At 38.5% G+C, this 20,907-nt stretch overlaps 1 protein-coding gene across 2 annotated transcripts in view; it reads left to right on the top strand.

Moving 5' to 3' along the window:
• Nucleotides 1-20,907, top strand: part of kremen1 (kringle containing transmembrane protein 1) — a 75,728-nt gene that overhangs the window by 42,474 nt on the left and 12,347 nt on the right. For both annotated transcript variants that reach the window (XM_008417855.3, XM_008417853.3), the window contains exon 3: nt 3,156-3,247. In XM_008417855.3, the coding sequence (XP_008416077.1) occupies nt 3,156-3,247 (92 nt within the window). The remainder of the gene's footprint in view (nt 1-3,155; nt 3,248-20,907) is intronic.

Raw genomic sequence — 20,907 nt, 5'->3', positions numbered from 1 at the left:
GTAAATAATTAAAAGCTAAAATTCATCCCAAAACACTCTTGCTAGCCAAAGTAAAAAGGAGGGAAAGTCCAAAAGGAAAAAGCAAAAGCAAAGCAAGGAAAATGTTGTGGGATTCCCAGGCTGGATTTGGTGGGTTGTTTTGCTTCTTCGTGTGTTTAGTGAGATGTAGCTCATAAATCCTGCACAGAAATAAAGCAAATGGGGGGAAAACATTTCCTAACAGAAACTTCTCAGCTGGCTGGCAGTGTGCAGCAGCAGGCAGGGAAAGAGCACCACTGCATTAATCCATGCTGCATTCAGGATCTCAGATCTCATTTCACTGGAAGGACTTTGACATGTGGGAGCAAAATGTAAAAAAAAAAAAAAAAAAAAAAAAAAAACCCCAAAAAAACCCCAATACTTAAGCAATGATTAAACTGTAACTTTTTCAAACTTTACCATACCTTGAAATGACAAATCCACCCACGCCTCTTTCAGCTGTATGATTGTGTGATGGATCTAGAAAAAGGCTCCGGGTTGAAGAACCCGCTAAATTAATCATATATCAAAGAAGCTGGTGAATCACACATGAAGTGGGTGGTCTGCTGAGGATTTTTCTTTTTCAGATTCAAATGCTTAATTTATGTCTGCCTCCTTCTGGGTGATTAAGAAACCACATTAAACTGCATAATTGGCTTTTATGCATTCTTTGGATTCATATTTCAAAAATGATTATACTGTGTTGACAGGTGTTAAAAAGAGAGGAGGCGAGCCATATAAAGCATAGGTTTGTAATACAGCGACTTTTTATTATTGTTTGGCCCAGTTTTCACTGTTTAAAGAGCAGCCTGGAGCCAAACAAACAGGTCTCCTCTTCCCATCTAGTGAGGCAACAAATAGATCCCAGCACATGATACGACGAAAATCAAGCTTGTGAACTTTAAAGAAGAAAAAGTTGGGGGATGAGCTACTGTGGAGAGGCTTCAAGGGAAGCAGCGATGATTGGATTCTCAGAGCAAAATGTCTTGCAAAACAACTTCAGTGTTGTTCATTCAGAGCATAAAAAGGAGAAGATACTCCGGATAGTGTTTTTTATTGGAAAAGAAAAGAAATGGAAACGCCCTTCACAACTTTGCACAGAAAAAAAGTGAAACAGTATAGCGCAGCGCTGCAGGGCTTTTTCAAAATGCTACAATGAGCTGTGTCATGAGAGAAAAGGTTTGTGGCGTTCAGTCAGGGCTAAAAAAAAGTCACTTTAGAAGGCTGTTTTTAAGCAAGCAGTGTACTTTTACAGTCTGCAGTTAATCCCAAAAAGGAGGTTTAATAGCTGAAATGGCATTAAGATGAGCTTCCAGTTCACAGCACGGCTGCTTTTACTTCATTTCCCAGCATTTTGAAGTTGCCATGAGGGTCCTGGTTTACAGAACTGGTTTACCCTGGAGATGTTGAGCCTCCCGTCCCATCCCACTCCTCATGGCTTTTATAAGAAAACTGAAAAGGAAAAGCACCAAGGGGCCTTTCTGAGTTATTATGATGGGTTAAAAGTGTCTTGATGAGTTTCAAAAGAGGCTGCAGACTCGGACAAAAGCTTGGCCCCATCACCCCTTTCTCTCTTTTTCTGGGTCTCTGTCTGTCTGGCCCAGAACAAAGAGCCTTCCCTCTGACCTCCAGAAGACTGTTTAGTCTGGACTTGACTGGCATGGCTAAGCCTCCAGAGTTTAAGGAAAGAAGCTGAGCAGACAAGTGCCAACAGATGGATCCCATAGTGATTGACATGGGAAATAATCACCCTAGAAACACTGCTGAGTATTCAGCTCTAAATGGAGTTTTTTGTCTTTATAAAGTTAGTTTTGCAACAGTACATCCATGTGATAACCTGTTACCCCTCCTCTGTTTTATCTTTCTTTCTGTTTTTTTTCACCCTAATTATTTCCCAGACCTACTTCTAATTAGTTAATGCTCTACCACATTTTATTTCATTTCATCTCAGTAAAAACACAACAGCTCCACTAAAGTATTAGATGTTTTTTGGAGAACCTTGTGAACATACAGCTTCATGTAGACAAAGGAACTGTTAACAGTTTTCCATCTGAAAATGGAGAGAGCATGGCTCAACTAAAACCTAAGGCTGTCAACATTAACACAGGCTGTTTAATGCATTTATATTATATAACAAAGGTTAATCGTATGACTTATTTTGACTTAAAAAGACTCTTCCTCGGAGGGTTATGCGGTTCACAGCAGCGTGGTCTTATACTGCGGTCAGCAAAGTGAAGTCGCAGTACCGAGTGAAAAGATGAGAGAGGATAGTCAGACTGGTGAGTTCAGCGGCACATTTCAGCAAAAACAAAAAAATGCTACTGGTAACTCTGGAGGAGCAACTCAGGTAGAACAATTATTTGTGTACCCATCAAATCTTGTAAAGGTGGAAAGAGGCACACAGGTCATTTTAAATAAATACTTTTTAGACGGAAAGAGTTGATGGGATGAAAATCTTTTATAGGCTGCTAAATACTGATGAGTGTGGAGGAGAAGGATTACTTTGAAGCAGGACAACAACCCAAAACATAATCGTTTATGTGTTAAAACAGCCCAGTCAAATACCAACCCTAAATCCAAATGAAATTTGGTAGCAAGCTTTGAAAGTGGTTGTTGCTTCTAACCTTTAAGAGTTTCATTTGTAAGCTGTTTTGGAAACCATGAGTCCGTTTATAATTATGCTCTAATACGTGTTGCTCTGTCACATAAAACCCTAATAGAATAGTTGCTGGATGGAAACTGAAAGCTGAAGAGAAATGAAAATGTTTTCAGGGCTCTGATTGTTCTAAACAGCTCCAGGTTAACCTTTTGTATAAAAAAAAAACTAGAAACTTCTACATCACAGCAAGCATCTGCACAGACTTAATGTTGCATAGCTATATTATTTTATACTTGTGAGCAAGTAATGACCTTTTTTATTAGCAGCTAATCTGCATCATAAATTCTTGGCTGATGCCTCACCTTTGGTGGGAACTTACTGTTAAAATTTTTCAAAGTGAAAAACTTCAGTTTATCACCTGTTTCATTTCCATACTCATTATTTTATGAAAAAGAAGAGAAGAAGAGCTCTAAATGAGTCTGTTTATTTGTACACTAGCTTATTTGTGCCTTTTCTCTTTCCCTCTTTGTGGCTGCAGGAATCCTGATGGGGACGTCCAGCCTTGGTGCTACATCACCGATCACGAAGACGTTTCATACTGGAAATATTGTGACATCCCTTCGTGCCAGAGTAAGAAGCTGCCACTCCTCTCTCTCTCTCGCTCGTCCGCCCTCAGGGACGTACAGTGGGCATGCAGACCGGCCGTTTTTATCACTGAGCTCATCTTCCCACCTGCCATGCATAGCTTCGTGGTCTGCAGTGGTTGTACGCAGCTATTATCATCGAAAAAATGTCTCTAATTGCCTCCCATCGCCCCTCCTGCTGCCTTGTCTGGGCTTGCTTTTAATTTAATGCAAACCGTCAGTTCCAGCTTGTGTTTGTATGCGTCCCAAATGGTTGAGCAGAAACTGGACGTCTTATGTTGGCTTCTGAATGCCATTAATGGACAGAACGTCTTCCAGAGCTAAAAAGTCCAGTTGCCTTAAGAACGCAGGATTGTAATAATCCACATGGACACGTGTTTGTCAGCACTGATAGATTTTGCCTTTGGCTTCGTAGCTTGTTTTGACATGCTTCTTGTTTCCTGCCAGTTTGTGGATGCAGTTGTGTGTTTAGTTCGTATTATGTGGGTGTGAGACTTTCTCCGTCCAGTAATTCTCAGATTAATATGTGTGATGGACTGCTTGTACTCAGGGATTTTGTGGCTCCAAGAGACTTAGCACTTTTGACACAAACACACACAGAGCAGGCTGTCTTTAATTCCTGCACTTTCTTTCCTTTCACCTTTTTAATCGCTCCTGTTGAAATAGAAGACTTGGATGGATCCTCCTTTTGTGCTTTTCATGTCAAAGATCACAATTCTTGCATGGCAGGTTTCAGTGATATACTGCAGGTGTTTGCATTTGGCTAAGCTTTTATATAAGGCTTTGTTACAATTGATATACATTTTCTAGTGAAGTGCAATGAAAAAAATATAGTTTTTTTTTCTTTCTCTTTAGTCGCACTTTAATGTTTCTGATCAAGAAAAAAACCAAATATAATCTGGTAAATTTCAAAAAGTTGTTTTTAAATAATGTCATTTGTTTAGAGGGGGGGGGAAAATGAACCCAAATCGACGTAATACCCCTTTACCCCATGTTAGCTTCATTTTTAGGTTCAGTTTTACAAATCATTTCCAGGTCTGATTTCTGCTTTACAATAGTCGGGAGAAATAGAAAATAAATGTTATTTACTATCCAACTGGAAATTCAGGTGGACAAGCATTAAATTACAGGGAAAAAAGAAGAACAAGAGTCTGAACAGTAAGGGCAAATTTACAACCTATAAAAGTTATACTGTGTATTTCATTCAGATCCTGGGGAATTTTCATTTCTTCAAAGAAGAATTAATAAAAATCCCTCCATATAAAACTTAAAAGATGCTTAAAGGCAGTTCATGATCCTCAAGTGTGTCACAACCAATTATTCTGTCATGAAATTCTCATTCAAAAACTGATTTGAAAGGTTATTTTGTGCCTGATGCCAAAAAATATGAGCAGATCCGAACCATTAAGTGTGACAAAAATGTAGAAACCAGTAAGGAGGCAAATACTTTCTCAAGGTAGCAAATATAGTGTCATATAAGTCCTAAATTGGTTAAATCAGATCAGTGTTGTTGTATTATTCCTAGTTAATATGATCTGTTGAACAAAAACAAAGCATAACTTTTCAGTTCATCTGAAATAAATATTTATCCTTTCTTTCCCAGCACAAGCAATATCCCATCTTTGTTTTCATGCAAAAAGCTTCTTTTTGGAATTTATTCCTTGGCCTACATTTCCCTTCTCTTTGTTTTCATCTTCTTTGCTTCCATTAATAATTTTCCTGTTAAGTTATACATTCAATGTTTTACATGCGGTTCTTGAGTTTGTGCTGTTTTTTTTTTTTACAGCATGTAGCTTCTGAGATTATTGTTACAAAGTGCTCAGTTTTCCATCTAGTCAGTTTTATTTAAACTGCATATTTCATCAGGGAATTATAAGCTAAAATTATTTTTTAAATCAGGTGTTTGTTTAAATGGGAGACTTGTCTCTTTTGTCTCAGTTTATTAATCAGAGTTAATTTAATGCTTGCTTTTTTATTTCTGCAAAGTGTGCCTTATAGTTATTAAATCAGCTAGAATGAAAGCATGAAAAAGTGTGACAGTTGTAGAACAAGCTCTAACATTTTTGTTCTCTATAGCCTAAACACACACTACTTCATTTTACTGACAACTCTGAAATGCATTCTCGTAAATGTAAGACTGCCTCCGTATTGTCCGCGCCTCAGATCAGCTGAAATGCCCTCAGGGCCTCCTATCTGCCTCCAAAGCGATAAGTGGCTGCAACTGGGATATTGCAGAACGCTGCAAACTTCCATATTGTTACAAGATTATACAAAAATATTACTTGAAAATAAAAACCCCACAAAAAAGTGACTGCATAAAGTGAATACTTAAAGAAACACTAAAACGTCTGGTTGGTAACTAAAGATACGAGGTGATGAAATAAAAGTTAACATGCTGCAACTTTACGAATAAAAAGAAGGATCATAGATCACAAAGCAAACCACAACCACAAAATAAGACAAATTACACAAATAAGTATGACAGAGAAACATTTTTTAAATAATTAGCAGACAAAGAAGGTGCTATTTGGTTATACATTTTTATTTTATTGAAATAACGTCTTTAAACATAAAAGTGTCATCACTGAATCATGCATTTAAAGAAAATTAGGCCCGGGGCCTGTTTAGTCATTCATACATTTCAAGTAAAATAAGCAGGAGCATAGAAACAATTCTGAGTTTGACATGTATGAGCTTGAGGTAGACTGATGAACAGCGGCAATAATTTGAAAACACCAAGACAAGACTCTTCTGGTACCAGTGGGCCTGAAAAACGTCTCTCAGACCCTCCAGCCATCCCACTATTATCATGTCTGAGCTGCATACGTGACTCCGGTTTGCTGTTTGAATGGCTCAGGCCCATTAGGGCCATCCAGCGCTGCCTGTTGGCTAAATGGCCTCTTTGTGTCTGAAGGGCGAATTTGTCCAGGGTACATTTTGAGTCATTATGTGTACATGTGTTTTCTACTGGAATATGAGTGGCTTTTTTTCACAAGACTGTGTATTTTGTTCAGTGTGCTAGATAGCAAACCTTTTAAGTGTCCGTTAAGGTCAAAGTTGAAAGAGCAAACCTGGGTTTCAAATTCACAAAGCGACAGATCCGTTGAGCTGGTTCACAGATTCATTTACCGTATTTTCCGCACTATAAGGCGCACCTAAAAACCTTCAATTTCCTCAAAAGCCGACAGTGCGCCTTATAATCCGGTGCGCCTTATATATGGACCAATATTGAGCCACAACAGGTCTAGCAACTACGGTAAGCAGCCGCCGACTTAATTTTCCCCCGTAGAAGAAGCAGTGCACAGTGCATGCTGGGATAGTTGTCAGAACGCTGTTTTGTTAATAAAGTTTGATAATACATTTAAAGCCGGGGGTGCGGAGGGGCGGGGGAAGAGAGACAGAGACTGCGGCGGCAGCGTGTCGGTTGGTCTGTGTTACCCAGAAAGCAGTTGGACACAATATCGCAACACCAACACTGTGAGTGAAACAACGACTGGGGGCAGCCTACTATATAAAGTACTCAGACCACTTCTTTATAAATGTGGATGTATAATAATAGAGTACAGAACAAATTGGCAACCCAAACTGAAGCGTCTATTCTATGCGCCTTATAGTGCGGACAATACGGTATTTGTCTTGGTTGTAAATCGCCACAGTTAGCACTTAGGCCAAGCATTTTAGTTCTTATTTCTTTTTTTATTTGTCCTACAAAAACCACATGTAGACATGTGAGAGACATAGGCTACAACTTGGAGCCAAAATAAGTCATAGTTCTAGCATGTTTAGATGTAAAATTACTTGAATTTAAACAATAACTTTACTTTCTGGTCAGAAATCAGACTGACATCTCTCATTACAGAAAAAAATATCAAGTAAAAATGCCAGAAAGCATAATAAAAAAAAAAAATCAAAAGCTGATTTAAAAAGTTTATACTTAATATTTTTACTCCTGCTTTTATTGCTGAAAATATGACTGTAATGTTACCCAAAACAGTGCATTTATGAGGTCAAAAATAATATTTTTGAATAATAACAACAGTTTTCTCATTCAGATGTTTACTAGCAAATTAGCAGATGAAACAAGATGTAATTTAATTAAATTTTATGTGCCATTGACATTGATTTCAGGCGAAACTGGTTTCATGCTCACAAGTTGCCTCGGGACATAATGAAGGGCACAGTTCAGAAAATACGGCACTCAACCGACACAGAATCTTGCAACACAATCTGTTGCACCAACACGCAGAGTTTTTTGGCACGGTAGGGCTTCCATTAATCCATAGCTGACTGACTGAGCTGAATGACAAAAGTGAAAAGTAGAAATGTTGGATTAGGTCTAAAGAAATAGAAATGTAAATAGTTTTTCACACAATTCTGGAAATGGTTTAGTTGTTCTTCCTCATGGCATTCCTTCACTTCATTGAGGTTTCTTAGGCTTTTATTTCTGCAGAACTGCCTTTCAAAACGGTTGAGAACTTTGAGTAGGCCATTGCAAAGCCTATCTTTTGTTGTATAAATATTTTGTTGTAGATTTGCTGCTTCGATTGGAATCATTGACCCAACTTTTGGCCGAGTTTCAGCTGTCTGACAGACGGCCTCGCCTTTTAATCTAGAATATTTTGTTAAACAAATAAGATCCTGGTCCGCTCAATAACTTCGAGGTGCCGAGGTCCCGTTGCTGCAAAACAAGTCCAAAATATGTTTTTGCTAATGTACTGTGTTTGGTTTTCTCCAAACAATGGGGCTGTGCATTACAGCCAAACATTTCAGCTGATCAAAGGAGGCTTTTCTTGAGGTTTTGTGAGTCATTCAGACGCAGCTTTTCTGAAGTTCTAGATCAGCAGACTCCTGCTTTTACTGGAGGCAAACACTTGTTGATGATCACTTGGTAATTATTGACATTTACAGGCATCTTTTCAACCGCAAAATGTTTGCTGGGTCTGCTCTCTATGTTGATAGAGTCAATAATAGGGCTGCAACTAAAACATGTCTTGTCATAAGAGACAATGGGACTAAAACGTTTTCATGAATTTCAAGGAATTACTGACTTAAAATAAGCTCCTATTTCTTGCTGAAAAGTTACTTGTAAGCTGGTTTTATCTTATTTTAAGAAGTGAGATATTTGCATTAGAAATTAGACCAATATTAGTTGGTAGGATTTTGTGTTTTTGCAGTGTGCTGTGAGACTCTGCCCAACACAGAAAATGTTCCACTAGCATGTAAAATGCAAGTTCATAACAACTGGAATATATTAGCCAACAATGATTGCTGGCCTAAAGTACTTTGTGATATGAATATTGCACACACTGTTATTGTGATGACCATATATTTACAGTATATTATGCAGCCGTATGGGACAGTTTTGTTTGTCCTAAACATGTTCCTATGTCTTACAAAATAGCTACACTTTCTAATGAGTGAAACTTTGCCCATATCAAATGGTGTTTGACATGCCACGCCTCTTCTATCTGAGCTCTTTCATAAGAACATGAGCAGAGGTTTGCTGTGAGCGCTGCATCCACAATCTCACCCAGCAGAGATGGTTTCTCCCTGCAGGGAGCTTTCAGACACGATTGCTTTGTCTCTTCTTTTGTGAAACCACAATCGCCACGTGGTGCCGCACCTTCTGGCGCTTCTTGTTCTCAATCTGCTTAATTTAACAGCTTTGGCTGCCAAGCGAAAGAACTTGATGATCTTTCAGTGTCAATGTTCCCTGTCAGCGGCTGGCAAGTAGAGCCGGAAAAAAGAAAATCCTTTTGGATGCCAAAGGAAAAGGCAACAATAATCTTTGTTTTCATTTCGTCTGGCTTTTGTTTTGTCTCTGCCTTCGTTTTGTCTACTATTTTGCTGATGTTTGATGTTGCGTGGTTTGTAGATCATCGCCACTTACTGTGGCACCTGCACTGCCTGCCAAAAGTTCATTTTCTGTCCAGCTGGGTTTCCTGTCAGTGGGTGTCATGCCACCCTGGTTACACTGAGAGTAAATCGAGGGGATAGTCATATGTAGCCAGAAGCACATGGGGGCCCATTGAAACAGGTTAAACTAGACCCAGATGCAGAACTGCTGCTATTATAGCTCCACTGAGCAAATAATGTTTCTGTGCTGATTCAGTTCGCCTATTTAAATGAAAGATATTTATTTATACTGCTTGGCATTCTTCTTGCCATTCTGCTTGGCATTTTTTCAATGCAGATTGCACTGAAACAAAATACCACCAACTGAAAGCTGGAATAGAATAGTGCAGGAATAGAAACAGGAAAAAGTGACACATAATCAAATTGTGTTAAAAATCAAATTGGTGACTTTTTTTTTAAGTGCAGAAGTACAGATTGTAGCCGTCCCACTGAGGTGCACTGGGACAAATTTATCACAATTTTGAAACAAGGGAGCAGGAGGAGTGAAGTATGATTCGGAAAAGATTTACACACGAGGTGTCTTTTTTTTTTAGATCATAAGTTGCTGCAAACTGATGTTTGTTTCTCTTAATCTGCTAACAGCAAATGAAAACACAACATTTAAAATTATAATATCAGATCAATAAGAAATGCTTTTGGAAAACAGAACGGTGGCCTTACTGAAAATTATGATTAAAACTGCTTCACAGTTGTTATTTTTCAAAGGTACCTTTAATCTGACAAATAAGAAGGAATGTGTATTTAATATATTGAATAAGACTGTAGTTCAGTTGCAAAAAAAAAAAAAAGCACCATGGAAAAGCAAACCGCATAAAAAAATAAATAAATACAGTCAGCTTTTGGTGAGCATCAAACAAGCAGACCAAAGGATTTCCCTTTTCTATTCCCCACAAATTAAAACCATCAAATGCACCACCAGGCATTTTTATTTGTCAAGACTCTGATTGTTTTTTTTTTTTGAATGCAGGTCATGCATAACTGATCAGGTTTGCTCTGCTGAAGCTCCTCCTAAACATCTTCATGTGACATCTCTCTCCAGCAGACACACACACAAAAAAAAAGGAATATGAAAATGTTCCAATCCTCTCGCACAACTCGCTGTTAAAGCCACCCTTTGTGGATAATATCAAGCACGATTCTGCTGCATGCCTCTGCCTCTGTGCTGTGATGTTCTGGAATACTTGTTTTTCAGGCAGCCTGATGATGTGTTTTCCCCGCAGCGCTCCACGCTGGAAAGGCATTCTGTTTTGGTGTGGCTCTTCTTAGCTGACATGCATTAACAATGTGCCCTAACTGAATCCGACTGACAAAGTGAAACTCTCAGGGTGAAGTCCTCAAGCGTCTGCCAAGACAACGCAGCTTTGATCTCCACATTGGGAGTTCATCTGTCAACAGCAAATAACCAGGAAAAACTTGTTATGCCGCAGAGCCTTTTCTTAACTACAGAGATGTGCAGCAGCTGTGAATGTTTCTAATGTGTCAAACAAAAAAGTGTTTTTCTAAGTAAAAAGGCAGTGGAAGACAAACTGCGTGTCACTCCACTGTAAAGAGACTCATAAATGGTAATTCCTGTAATAATAAACCCTGTATAAACTCTCGAGCTGCCAGTTTCACACACAACTTTAATTATATATATTTTAAAGAATGAGTCGCTGTTTTTTGTTGCTTTTTTTTGTATCATACATTGTTAATGTGGCTGACATTACCTGCCATGATAGGTAATGAGTCTTATTATAAAAATGCCACAGTTCCCACGTGTTTCGGGTTATTTTAAGACGCGTCTTTGTTACGGAGCTGTCAGAGAGTTTGCATCTGAACATTTAACTACCAGGACGCAGCGCTGCAAGAAGGTTCCTCTTTTGTCTTTATGGACAATCAGAAGGAAAGGCTGATTAACCATCTGTCACTGTAACAAAAGACTTAACGCTAGCAACATCGCATCCATCTGGCGAGGCAGTCGCACCTTGAACACATTAAAACCAAATAATGTGTTAGGACGGGGCGGGCCTCTTTTTTACTGCAGAACCTTCAGAAAAGTATGCAGTGATGAGATGTTGCTTAATTAAGATGGATTTATGGTGCTGCCACATGGCCTTTTGAAGTTGAGGTGACACCTGAGTAACATGTGAAGAACTCCTGAGTGCCACCAGGTGTTTTCTACACGTACAAGCTGCGTGTCCACCAAGGGTTTTTACAAGGCCAAGACTGTCTTGAACTTTCTGACCCCGACTGCAGTAAACGTCTGTCCTTTCTGAAGAAGTACAAGCTGATAAAGTTTGAGGAAATGGAAGTGATGTTTGTGGTACAGATGTTGTTTCTTTTTAAGTAAATAGATTGAAGACTAAAAAGCCTTTGAAGAAAGACCGTAAAAAGAATGACTAGCTGTTGCTTTCTTTCTTTAATTTCTGACTGTTTGATCTGCAAATTACTTTACATATAAAAAAGTCTTTAAACAGGTTTCTGTGTTCTTAAGTTTGCATGTTCTCCTGGTTAATGTGTGTTTTCTATGGGTGCTCTGGTTTCTTCTTGCAGTCCAAAATCATGTTTATTGGAAACTTTAATATTAATAGTACATAAATTGATGCAAGTCAGTTTAACACCCAGAATCTGCTTCAGACTGTCCAATTATCACAAATGTAGCTAATTTAAAAAAATATTTAAATTTATTTATATGTTAAATCAAATCATTTCTGCCTATCTTAGCATTTTTATCAGATGTTTTGACACTTCTGAATAGAGCAGCTTAAAACGGTTAAATTTAGAGCGGATGCCACTGGTGTGGGCTGTTTATAACCCTGTCATGCTATTATCCATCTGGCTTTTGTTTCCATGCCGTCAGATGACATGATGCCAAAGGGGAAAAAATGCATCATAACGCATCTTACGCTCTACCATACGCAATCTAATCACTACAGAAAACAGACTACCACTGATTTTTATTTATTTATTTTTTGGACATGGAGAAACACTCAAATATTATAAAAATCACAAAAAATTAACAGTACGCATTATTTTATGCTACACTATGAAAACAGTTTACTCAAATGGGGATCCAGGATAATTGAAACTGAAAGCAAAACTTATGGCGTCTCTTCTGGTCTGATTATTTTTCACTAACATGGGCAGATGCCCAGGGCGGCAACAGAATGAGGGGAATGAGCAGCAATTAAATGAAACTACAGGAAAATGAATAAATAAATGGCTCTTTTTAATTTTTCTACATAGAATGTTTTGCATGTTTTTCACTATGTGAGCATGCATGGCAGCATACAAAACAGCAACATCAACTTTAGTAGAAAACAATTAGTGTATTGATTTTTTTTTATAGAAGTGACAAATGAGCTCTTTCTAAATATCTTGATGTAACTTTATATCGGTGTCTGTGTTGTTACTTCCAAACATCTGTAAAGCAAAAGTTTGCAGTGGGAATCCAGTTGGAGGGAAACAGTTTTAATAAAGCTAAATTAATAGTTAGTTGCCTTAAGAAGAAAAGAGTGAATTAAAACAAGACAACATGTTTTTGAAGCAAAGTTGCTCATGTGGTTTGGAAATCAAACCCAGACTGAAGCTGAGATTCGACTCTGCTTCGTGGCGGTTGCGGTTGAACTTGTGATGCTTTTGGGTTTCTGTGATTGCATAATTTATCTCACTCTTTATTGTTTTTAGAGACAGAATATTTTCCCTAGGTGGTCTAATGCCAGCTGTCACCACAAGCAGAGCTGTTTGCCTGCGCTCTGAAGCAGGTTCAGACACCACTGTGTAGAGAACGGGTGCGTGCTTGAATTCATTTTCTGCTCCTGATACAACAGTGTCAATCCAGTCAGATATTCAGATTATAATCTGGGGGGTTTAACAAGGGGTTAATTCTGGTTGTTAAAAGGCTCCTGTAAGTAAAGTATATTTTTTCCGATGTTGAATTGCGGTCAGTCATGCAAGCTGATGTAAAGGCTGAAGAAGGTTGCTTTTTTCCCCACTCATACTAGTAATGGAGGAAAAATTAAAATTGGGACTTTTAGGCAACAAAGATGGATTTATTACTGGCAACTTTAGCAAATCAGGAAACCCTGACTGACTTATCATGTGGCTCCCTTTGGCGGAAGAGTTCAGAAAGGGTGCTAACTGTAAATAAACGCTTATCATGAGGATATCAACTGTGTAATTTGTTTCTAGTCTCTAAAAAACAAATTACTTTTCCAAATGTGTACATAAGCACATTTTTCAACATACAGCTTGTTTAGTTTTACAAGTATTACTAATTTGCTTAGTGGAAACGTCTCTGTTGTTCGGCACATATTGTAAATATTAGTGGTTAGATATTTACATTGTGAAGAAATAAAGGCAATCTGCTGGAAAGGTCAAGGTCTGGCGAGAGACAGAAAACTGTAAACATCCATCAGCTGTTAAGAAATTATGATCAGAATTATTGAAAACACTGATATTTTTTTAATTAGGGTTATACAGCTTTCTGCCAGAGTGACACTCTACAAGATGTGGAACGAGTAAAAAAAAGGTGGTTAATTCCCAAATAAGTTTTCTTGTTGCGTATTTGCATGTAAACTCATGAGCAGAGTTCTGCTCTGTAAACACTGGCCTGTAGGAGGTGGTTTCTGTGTGCTGGAGCCGCCTGCTAATACTAAAGTTACAGGTTATGACATGGCACTAAATTAAAGGGCAGCTATGTTGGGTTTTTTAAGGTGTCTGGTCCAAATATGACCATCTGTGGTTACACTGGTTAGGGTTTACCTTATACTTCAGTGAACTTTCTACATAGACTAGAGATTCTTTAAAATGTTATTTGAGATGTTGAAAGGCTTTTTTCTGTTTGTGAAAACAGACACAGTATTTTCTAAAATGTTCTTTGGTATACAGTGTAAAAATCCCAAGAAATCTGTCTTATTTATTTGATTTTAAATGATCAAAGATCAGCACAGATTCAACAGACAAAATGTCAACCATCTTCCTGGACCATCTTGTTCCCCAAATGTAAATCTTGGAGTAACTTGAAGTGAAGAATATAGGAGTCAATACAACATTATGTGAATAGGAATGGTTTGATCTCTCTGTATATTCGCTTCAAAACTGTGAAAGGTTGTAAGAGATTCCTGGCAAGGTTTTTGTTGGGTTGTAAAGACTTGAATTGCAATAAAAGATGATTTTATTTCATGGGTTTTCCCAATATCTTCTCCAGGAGTGCCAAAAAGCAGTTGTACAGTTATTTGTAAGTAAGCAAAAAGTGGATTTTAAAGCCTTGAACACACTCTGTGGCATCTAATCTTCCCAAAGACGAAATAGTGCTGTGAAGAAACCTTTTATTCAGAAAAGTCCTCCAGAAACAACCAGGAGGGCACCGCGGAGATTTCCTCCCTCGTCTGGCTCCTGATTCTTTAGACATAGTTCAATTAAATCATTCGGGCCATTAGGGAATTAGAGGTATTGATCATGAGGTCAGCGGGTTTCGTAGAATGTTTGCTAATGAGAACAAGTAGACTGGCAATTGTTTTGTGCTTATTCAGAAAGAGGAGGAGACTGACAGCAGGTCAAGCACTCAGGGTTCATAAATGACGGCTAATGGCCAAAAGAACAGACATAGTTCTTTTGGCATTGCTTCAGGTGACTGCAAAACTTATCATTGAAATCTTAAGTTATTTTATCTATTAAGTGTATGTGATCTTTTGTTTTTTACATTTAATTAAAACAGTGTAATGGTGCTGCACAGTGGCGCGGTTGGTAGAGCTGTTGCCTTGCAGCAAGAAGGTTCTGGGTTCGATTCCCGGCCTGGGGTCTTTCTGCATGGAGTTTGCATGTTCTCCCTGTGCATGCGTGGGTTTTCTCCGGGTACTCCGGTTTCCTCCCACAGTCCAAAAACATGACTGTTAGGTTAATTGCCCCTACGTGTGAGTGTGTGTGTGTGCATGGTTGTGTGTCCTGTGTGTCTCTGTGTTGCCCTACGACAGACTGGCGACCTGTCCAGGGTGAACCCCGCCTCTCGCCTGAAACGTTAGCTGGAGATAGGCACCAGCGCCCCTCCCGACCTCATTAAGGGACAAGGGTGCAAGAAAATGGATGGATGGATGGATAAAACAGTGTAGTCAGTCTAAGCTGTTTATTTTGGTTATTTTGTCAGTAGAAAGGTACTTAGAGTGAAAGAAAGACATTTTATTTCAAACATTTAGCTTAAAATACTTTTTCTGCTTTTACATTTAAGACATTGACAAGTACAAAGAAACAAAATGATTGATTCTTCCTAGTATAGGGAACATTTTTATCATCTGCCAGGCTGCTAAATTTAAACTACCACTGTCATGGATGTGTTGGCAAGAACAACAGACCATAGCAGGTGTTTTAGAAAAGATGCTTCTGGTCCCTCCTTGGTGTTTCTGGATGTTAAACATTAGTAAAATAGTCCATAGCGTTGCTACATTCAGCAGTTATTTGGTTATTTTATTCTTTAATGAATCTTTCTGGTGTAGACAGAGTTGTAAACTAAGCAACTTTAAATGAATCTCAAATACTTTCGTTTGGCCTTCGTGAGTCTCTGTTGAAACAGATTTGTTGGTCCTGAAGTATGAAGCTAACGGGGAGTCTGAGGAAGGTTGAGACCAAAGTGGATTGACATTTGATCAGAGTTCTCCAATCACTAGATCAAATTCACCCAAGAGAAAATTATAAAACAGTCATTTTATGACATTTTAATCCATCATTGTTGTTGGAGGTTATTTACATAGAAGTCGCAGGAAATCGAGGTTGGCTGTGTCCCAGCATTTATAATCTTCCGGTCCAAAAAAAATGCTAATGCAAAGCATTTACAGGCAATGAAAAGTCTAATATAAAAAAATTAAGCAAAAAAAGCATCTATTTTCTTAAAATAACAAGCAAAATTGTTCTAATTGTAAACTGAGATTTCATTTTAGTCCTAAATCTGTCACCTGAACTCACATCATGTCTTCTAAATAAAGCAACACAAACCAGTCTCCAGTGAAATAATGATAATATTTTTATGCTGTTCTTCAAAGTCATATTATTGGCAAAACTAATACTCCTGTTACTGACTGATTGGGGAATTTCAAATGTTTGTGTTGTTTCACGCTCATCTTTTTACAAAATAGGTCTTCATGTTTTTCCACAGTTGTTGTCTTCAGCTGCTTTGTGGTATCACTGCGTAAGAAATGCAGTGTTTTCTTTTTTTTGTTGTTGTCTTTCATTCTGAATGATGTAAGAATCAGGAGGCTTTACTCTGCAGTGTAGCATTTGAAGAAAAGTTTATTCACATCAGTTTGAAAATGTGCAATAAGAAAGTGAGAGACTCTAAAGTTAAGCGTCTGGTGCCCAGATAAGCAGTGGAGCCTGTCACTCCAGACGAATGAGACTTTACTGTCTTGGAAAGTATGTGATGATAAATGAAGTGCTTATCTTTCACCTACGGTGGCCACAAAGTATCTGCTCGTCTTTTCATCTCCAGACCTCGCCGGTATCAGGTCTCCTGGCTCTCCTCGGGACACGGCCTATTTAGTTTGTCGGCAGAGGCGGCGATGCAGTGTGGTGGCCATTTTTCATGTCTTCCCTGCATTGTTCGAACTCAGAGAAGACACTAATTATTCATTTAAAGCCCTGCTTCTTCTCCCTTCCCTCTAATTAGATGGTTAGTCACTATCCCAAGGCCCCAAGCGGGGACATTGATCTGCTCTGTCTCAGTCTTGTTGTAGCAGTCTCCACCTCACACACAAACAAAGAAAAATCACTCGCACAGATTCCACTTATAAATGTATTTGTTACCTGTGTAGTTTGCACAAAAGGCAAACTGAGAAACATGCATCGGTAAATCTGTAGGTTAGCTCTAATTCCTTTTCTCTTCCTGACAAATAATAACAAGTTTAAGTTGCAAACGTGTTCCATTTAGTGGCTGGAGAATTTATGATCCGCATAGATAAACAAAAGCAGCTAAAACACACAACAGCAACTCCCACTTCTTGACAAACCATGCTGAGTTTCCAGAAAGTCCTGGGGGAGCTTTGTGGCATATTTCTCCATTTTTCCTTATGTTCTGGTGGGCTGCGGTGCAGTCGACTGGAGTAATCACAGGCTCGGCGAAATGCAGCAGCTGTATTTGTTTACGTATTGAATATACCGTACTACAAAAGCGGTAATAAACGAGGCCGAGTCACATCGAGAAACGAGACAAAGCAGGGAATAAAGACACAGGAACAGAAAGCAGAGGTGCAGCGCATTAAACTTAAACACTTAACCTGCTCGGGTCGGATTCATGAGCTGCTGGAAGACTTTCCAAGACTTCAGTGCATCTTTGTTTTAAATTACTTCCTTTAAGCACTTGAGGAATGAGCTTTTAAAATCCCACATAAACTCCTTCAACCTAACTGCTGCTCTCTAGTGCAAACACTAATGACTTTTGGATTGGATGTTAATGAAGCAGTGATGCAACTAAAATGATCATTTTTAATTTTTCACACTGGTTATTTTTGTCTATTTTGTCTATTCAGTTTGCTTTCTTTTCACCCTCAAGTCAAACAAAAACTAAATTAGATTCTGTAATACTACACTGACTTCTATTAAGAGGCACTTGAAGGTTAAACACTGCTACAAATGAAAAATAATAAAAATAATAATAATAATGTGTTTTGCTTTGCAGAGCTGCCAGAATGTAAAGCATGTGAAACAGTACAGAGAAAAGCAGTCTTTTACTTTGTCTCATCATGCCTGCATTTATTTTCTCTGGAGGTTTTGTCTCTGGCAGCCTCAGCGATTGCAAAATCCTCAGGTGTTGGACTTCTCTCCTCTACTGGTGTGTTTTTGAAATTAATAGAAACTGTCTGTGTTAGCAATACGTCGTCGTGGCTTGTAAGAATTTGCAGCATCGTATTAAGTGTTAATCTGCCTGTTAGATGCAAATAGTGTGCAGCTAGAAACAAGGAGGTTCTTATGAGAACTGAAAGACATGGAGGAGTTTAAAATGTTCTTTAAGTTACGATACTAATGAAAAGGAGCATGACTTTGTTTTGGGCGTCAGATTTTTACAATCTGAGGAAATATTAATTCAATTCTGTTACCTGTTGAACAGTTATATGTGATTTTGGCTGAATGCAAATGTGTTTTAAAATGATTAATCTTCCATACTTAGACGTGTTGAAGCAACAAAGTAAAATTACCGAACCGACTTAAGAGAGCAGAAGAAAAATAGTCTGAAAATTTTTCATTTATTATTTTGTGAAGGTAATTACTCATTATGCAAACCTCATGCCATCACCCACACGTTAAAGCCCCCGGGGGAGATTTCATCTCTGATCTGTGTGGGTTCTGTCAATCAGCCTCTTTAAGCTGACCGCTCCTGTTCCCACGCCCAGAACTGCTCAGGCAGAAACTCACAGTGGTTCCTACTGAGGAACATCAAGAAGTAACACTTTTAATGTTTGTTTAGAGCAAATAAAACAGCTTATACTTTGATTTGATTCTATGCTTAATTAGCTTACTTTATTTTGTTGTTTTTTTTGTAGTTGCTGAAAGTGTTCTTGATTTTCCTTGTTCTGTAGATGGAGTGGACTAATGTAGACTTCTTATCAAGTTAGCTGACAATACCTGATTACAAAGCATTAAAATTCACGACAGCAACTTATTTTTATTTGTTTTTTGGATATTGGACAGAAAAAGGAACCAGTTTACTAATATTTAGGAAGGATTGTGAGAATAGCTTATGGCTAACGTTAGCTGCTAATGTTAACTTTAGATTTCAAGCTTTCTATCAGGGCAAACTAAAGTAGTATTTACATAAGTAGTCGATACGTAACTACACATTGAACAGAGATTCTTTAAAATACAGTTTCAGATTTATTAAACACATTGCTACCATTTTGTTAAAACATGAAAACCAGCATTTTCAATTTATTTTCAGCATTAGAACCAAATTAGAATCAGACAAATACTATATCTGGTCTGAGTTTTAACAAAAACCTTAACTGTTTTGTAAACATAAAGAATTAAGTCTTACAATCTCATTTCAATCTCACGACAGTATCATATAGTTCCGTTTTGTAATGGGGATGTCATTAACACTTCGTTTAATTACTTAAGACAAAGGGATTTTGAATGCTTTTTGCAAACTTGTTGTAAATGTTCCTTTTTTTGAATAAATAAATCAAAAACCATTCCCATAAAACAGAAAGATTTGTCCCAGTTATTGCCCAGAGTGGGAAAAGAAACACCCATAAACAACATTAAAGCCTTTCTTTATGGATTTGTTGACTTTCGGTTTATATTTTAACTCCCAAAGGACACTCCCTTGATTTATTACGTTCAGTAAAGCACAAGAAAGACAATTCCAAGTAATCAAGTTGTTTGAAATAGAGAAAAATAACCATGTTTAAAAATCAATCACTGCTCGTCTTTGTAGTCTTTTTGGCTGGAACAAATTGTGATCTTGGCTTTTGAACTGAATCCCTGCAGCACTCCAGTGACCTAATATTTGACCTCATGTTCCCTGCCTTGCCTCATCTTGAACACTGTGCTATGAAGATCAAGCAGAAAGCCATAACTGTGTCAATTTAATATAATTAGAGAGACAACCTCTAAATGCGTTTTTGGAGTTTTCTGTATTTGCTTTTAACCCTCCAGATGTCGTAGGAATTTCAGATTTTCTTCCCATAATAACACGTTTGTCGCCTGAGCTCATCAACCTGCTTGCATGAACTCGCTGCCAGCGCCTGCCGCAAAATGTTTGATGTTTCAACCTCATCCCTGCGTGTGTTGTTCTCCTCTTTACCACTGTTTTTTGGGGGTTCTTGACCGAGGAACATATATCTGCTGTTAGGCGCTCTGCGTTTCTGTGCAGGAAGGTAAACAAACCAAGCTGTGAGTGTACGGGTCCAACTGAGCCCCCGTCCTGCTGCGATCTCCAGAGGTTTTCATAGGTCTGGATCGGAGCTCCTTGTGTTTCCTCCTTTTCTCCCCTTTGGCTCATTAAAGCCCAAATTCCACCAGCAGCTTTGAAGTGTGTTAAACATTTTTGTGTTTTTTTTCTAAGTGGATATTTGTGCTCGTTGAGTCTGCAGCACAGATGTTTGTGATGGTTGTTTTCTCCAGGAGTTTTGAGGCAGGACAACTTTTGGGATAAAGACAGGTAGGAACGTCGCAAGAAAGATCCGCGTAAAATCCAAAGCTGCTCCGGCGTGATACGATCCCACCTGCCGCTCGACGGCGCGAAATGAGACGAGACGAGGACAAAGAACGATAAATTGACTGCAGTCTGAAATCTTCATGTCAAAGCAGAGCGAAAAAAGAAAAGATTATTTCTGCCTTTAATCTGAGCTGCTGAGCCCTGCAGAAGCAGTTTTCCCCCCACTTTGCTTTTCATAAGGCATCACTGAAGTGCCTTGCTTGGAGGGAGGTTGCTGGTTTCCAGCCAGGTGTTTATCTCTGCTCCCGCGGTGCACACTCCTCAGGGGTCAATCCAGTGCATACCTGAGCAACAGATGATAAAAAAACTGCTTCCCCAGCTCTCTTTGCTCTCTGTATGAAACACTGAAAACCTCAAACTCTCTCATTACTTTCTTATTTCCCTTTAACCTGTCATATAATCCTGCTCCTAACTTAGGCAGTGTGTTCCTTCGTGTCACAGTAAATGACCCAAGCAACCGTATTTACCCTCCTCTGAAGCTGTGGCTTGGCTGGAGCTCAAAAAAACAACAACAACAAAAAAGAATGCTGCACATGATTCATTGCTTG

Source organism: Poecilia reticulata, chromosome 9 (assembly GCF_904066995.2).
Source record: "Poecilia reticulata chromosome 9, P_reticulata-male-v2, whole genome shotgun sequence".
Classification (NCBI taxonomy): Eukaryota; Metazoa; Chordata; class Actinopteri; order Cyprinodontiformes; family Poeciliidae; genus Poecilia; species Poecilia reticulata.
Note: the sequence above shows the minus strand (reverse complement) of the source record. Positions and strands in the feature narration are given on the sequence as shown.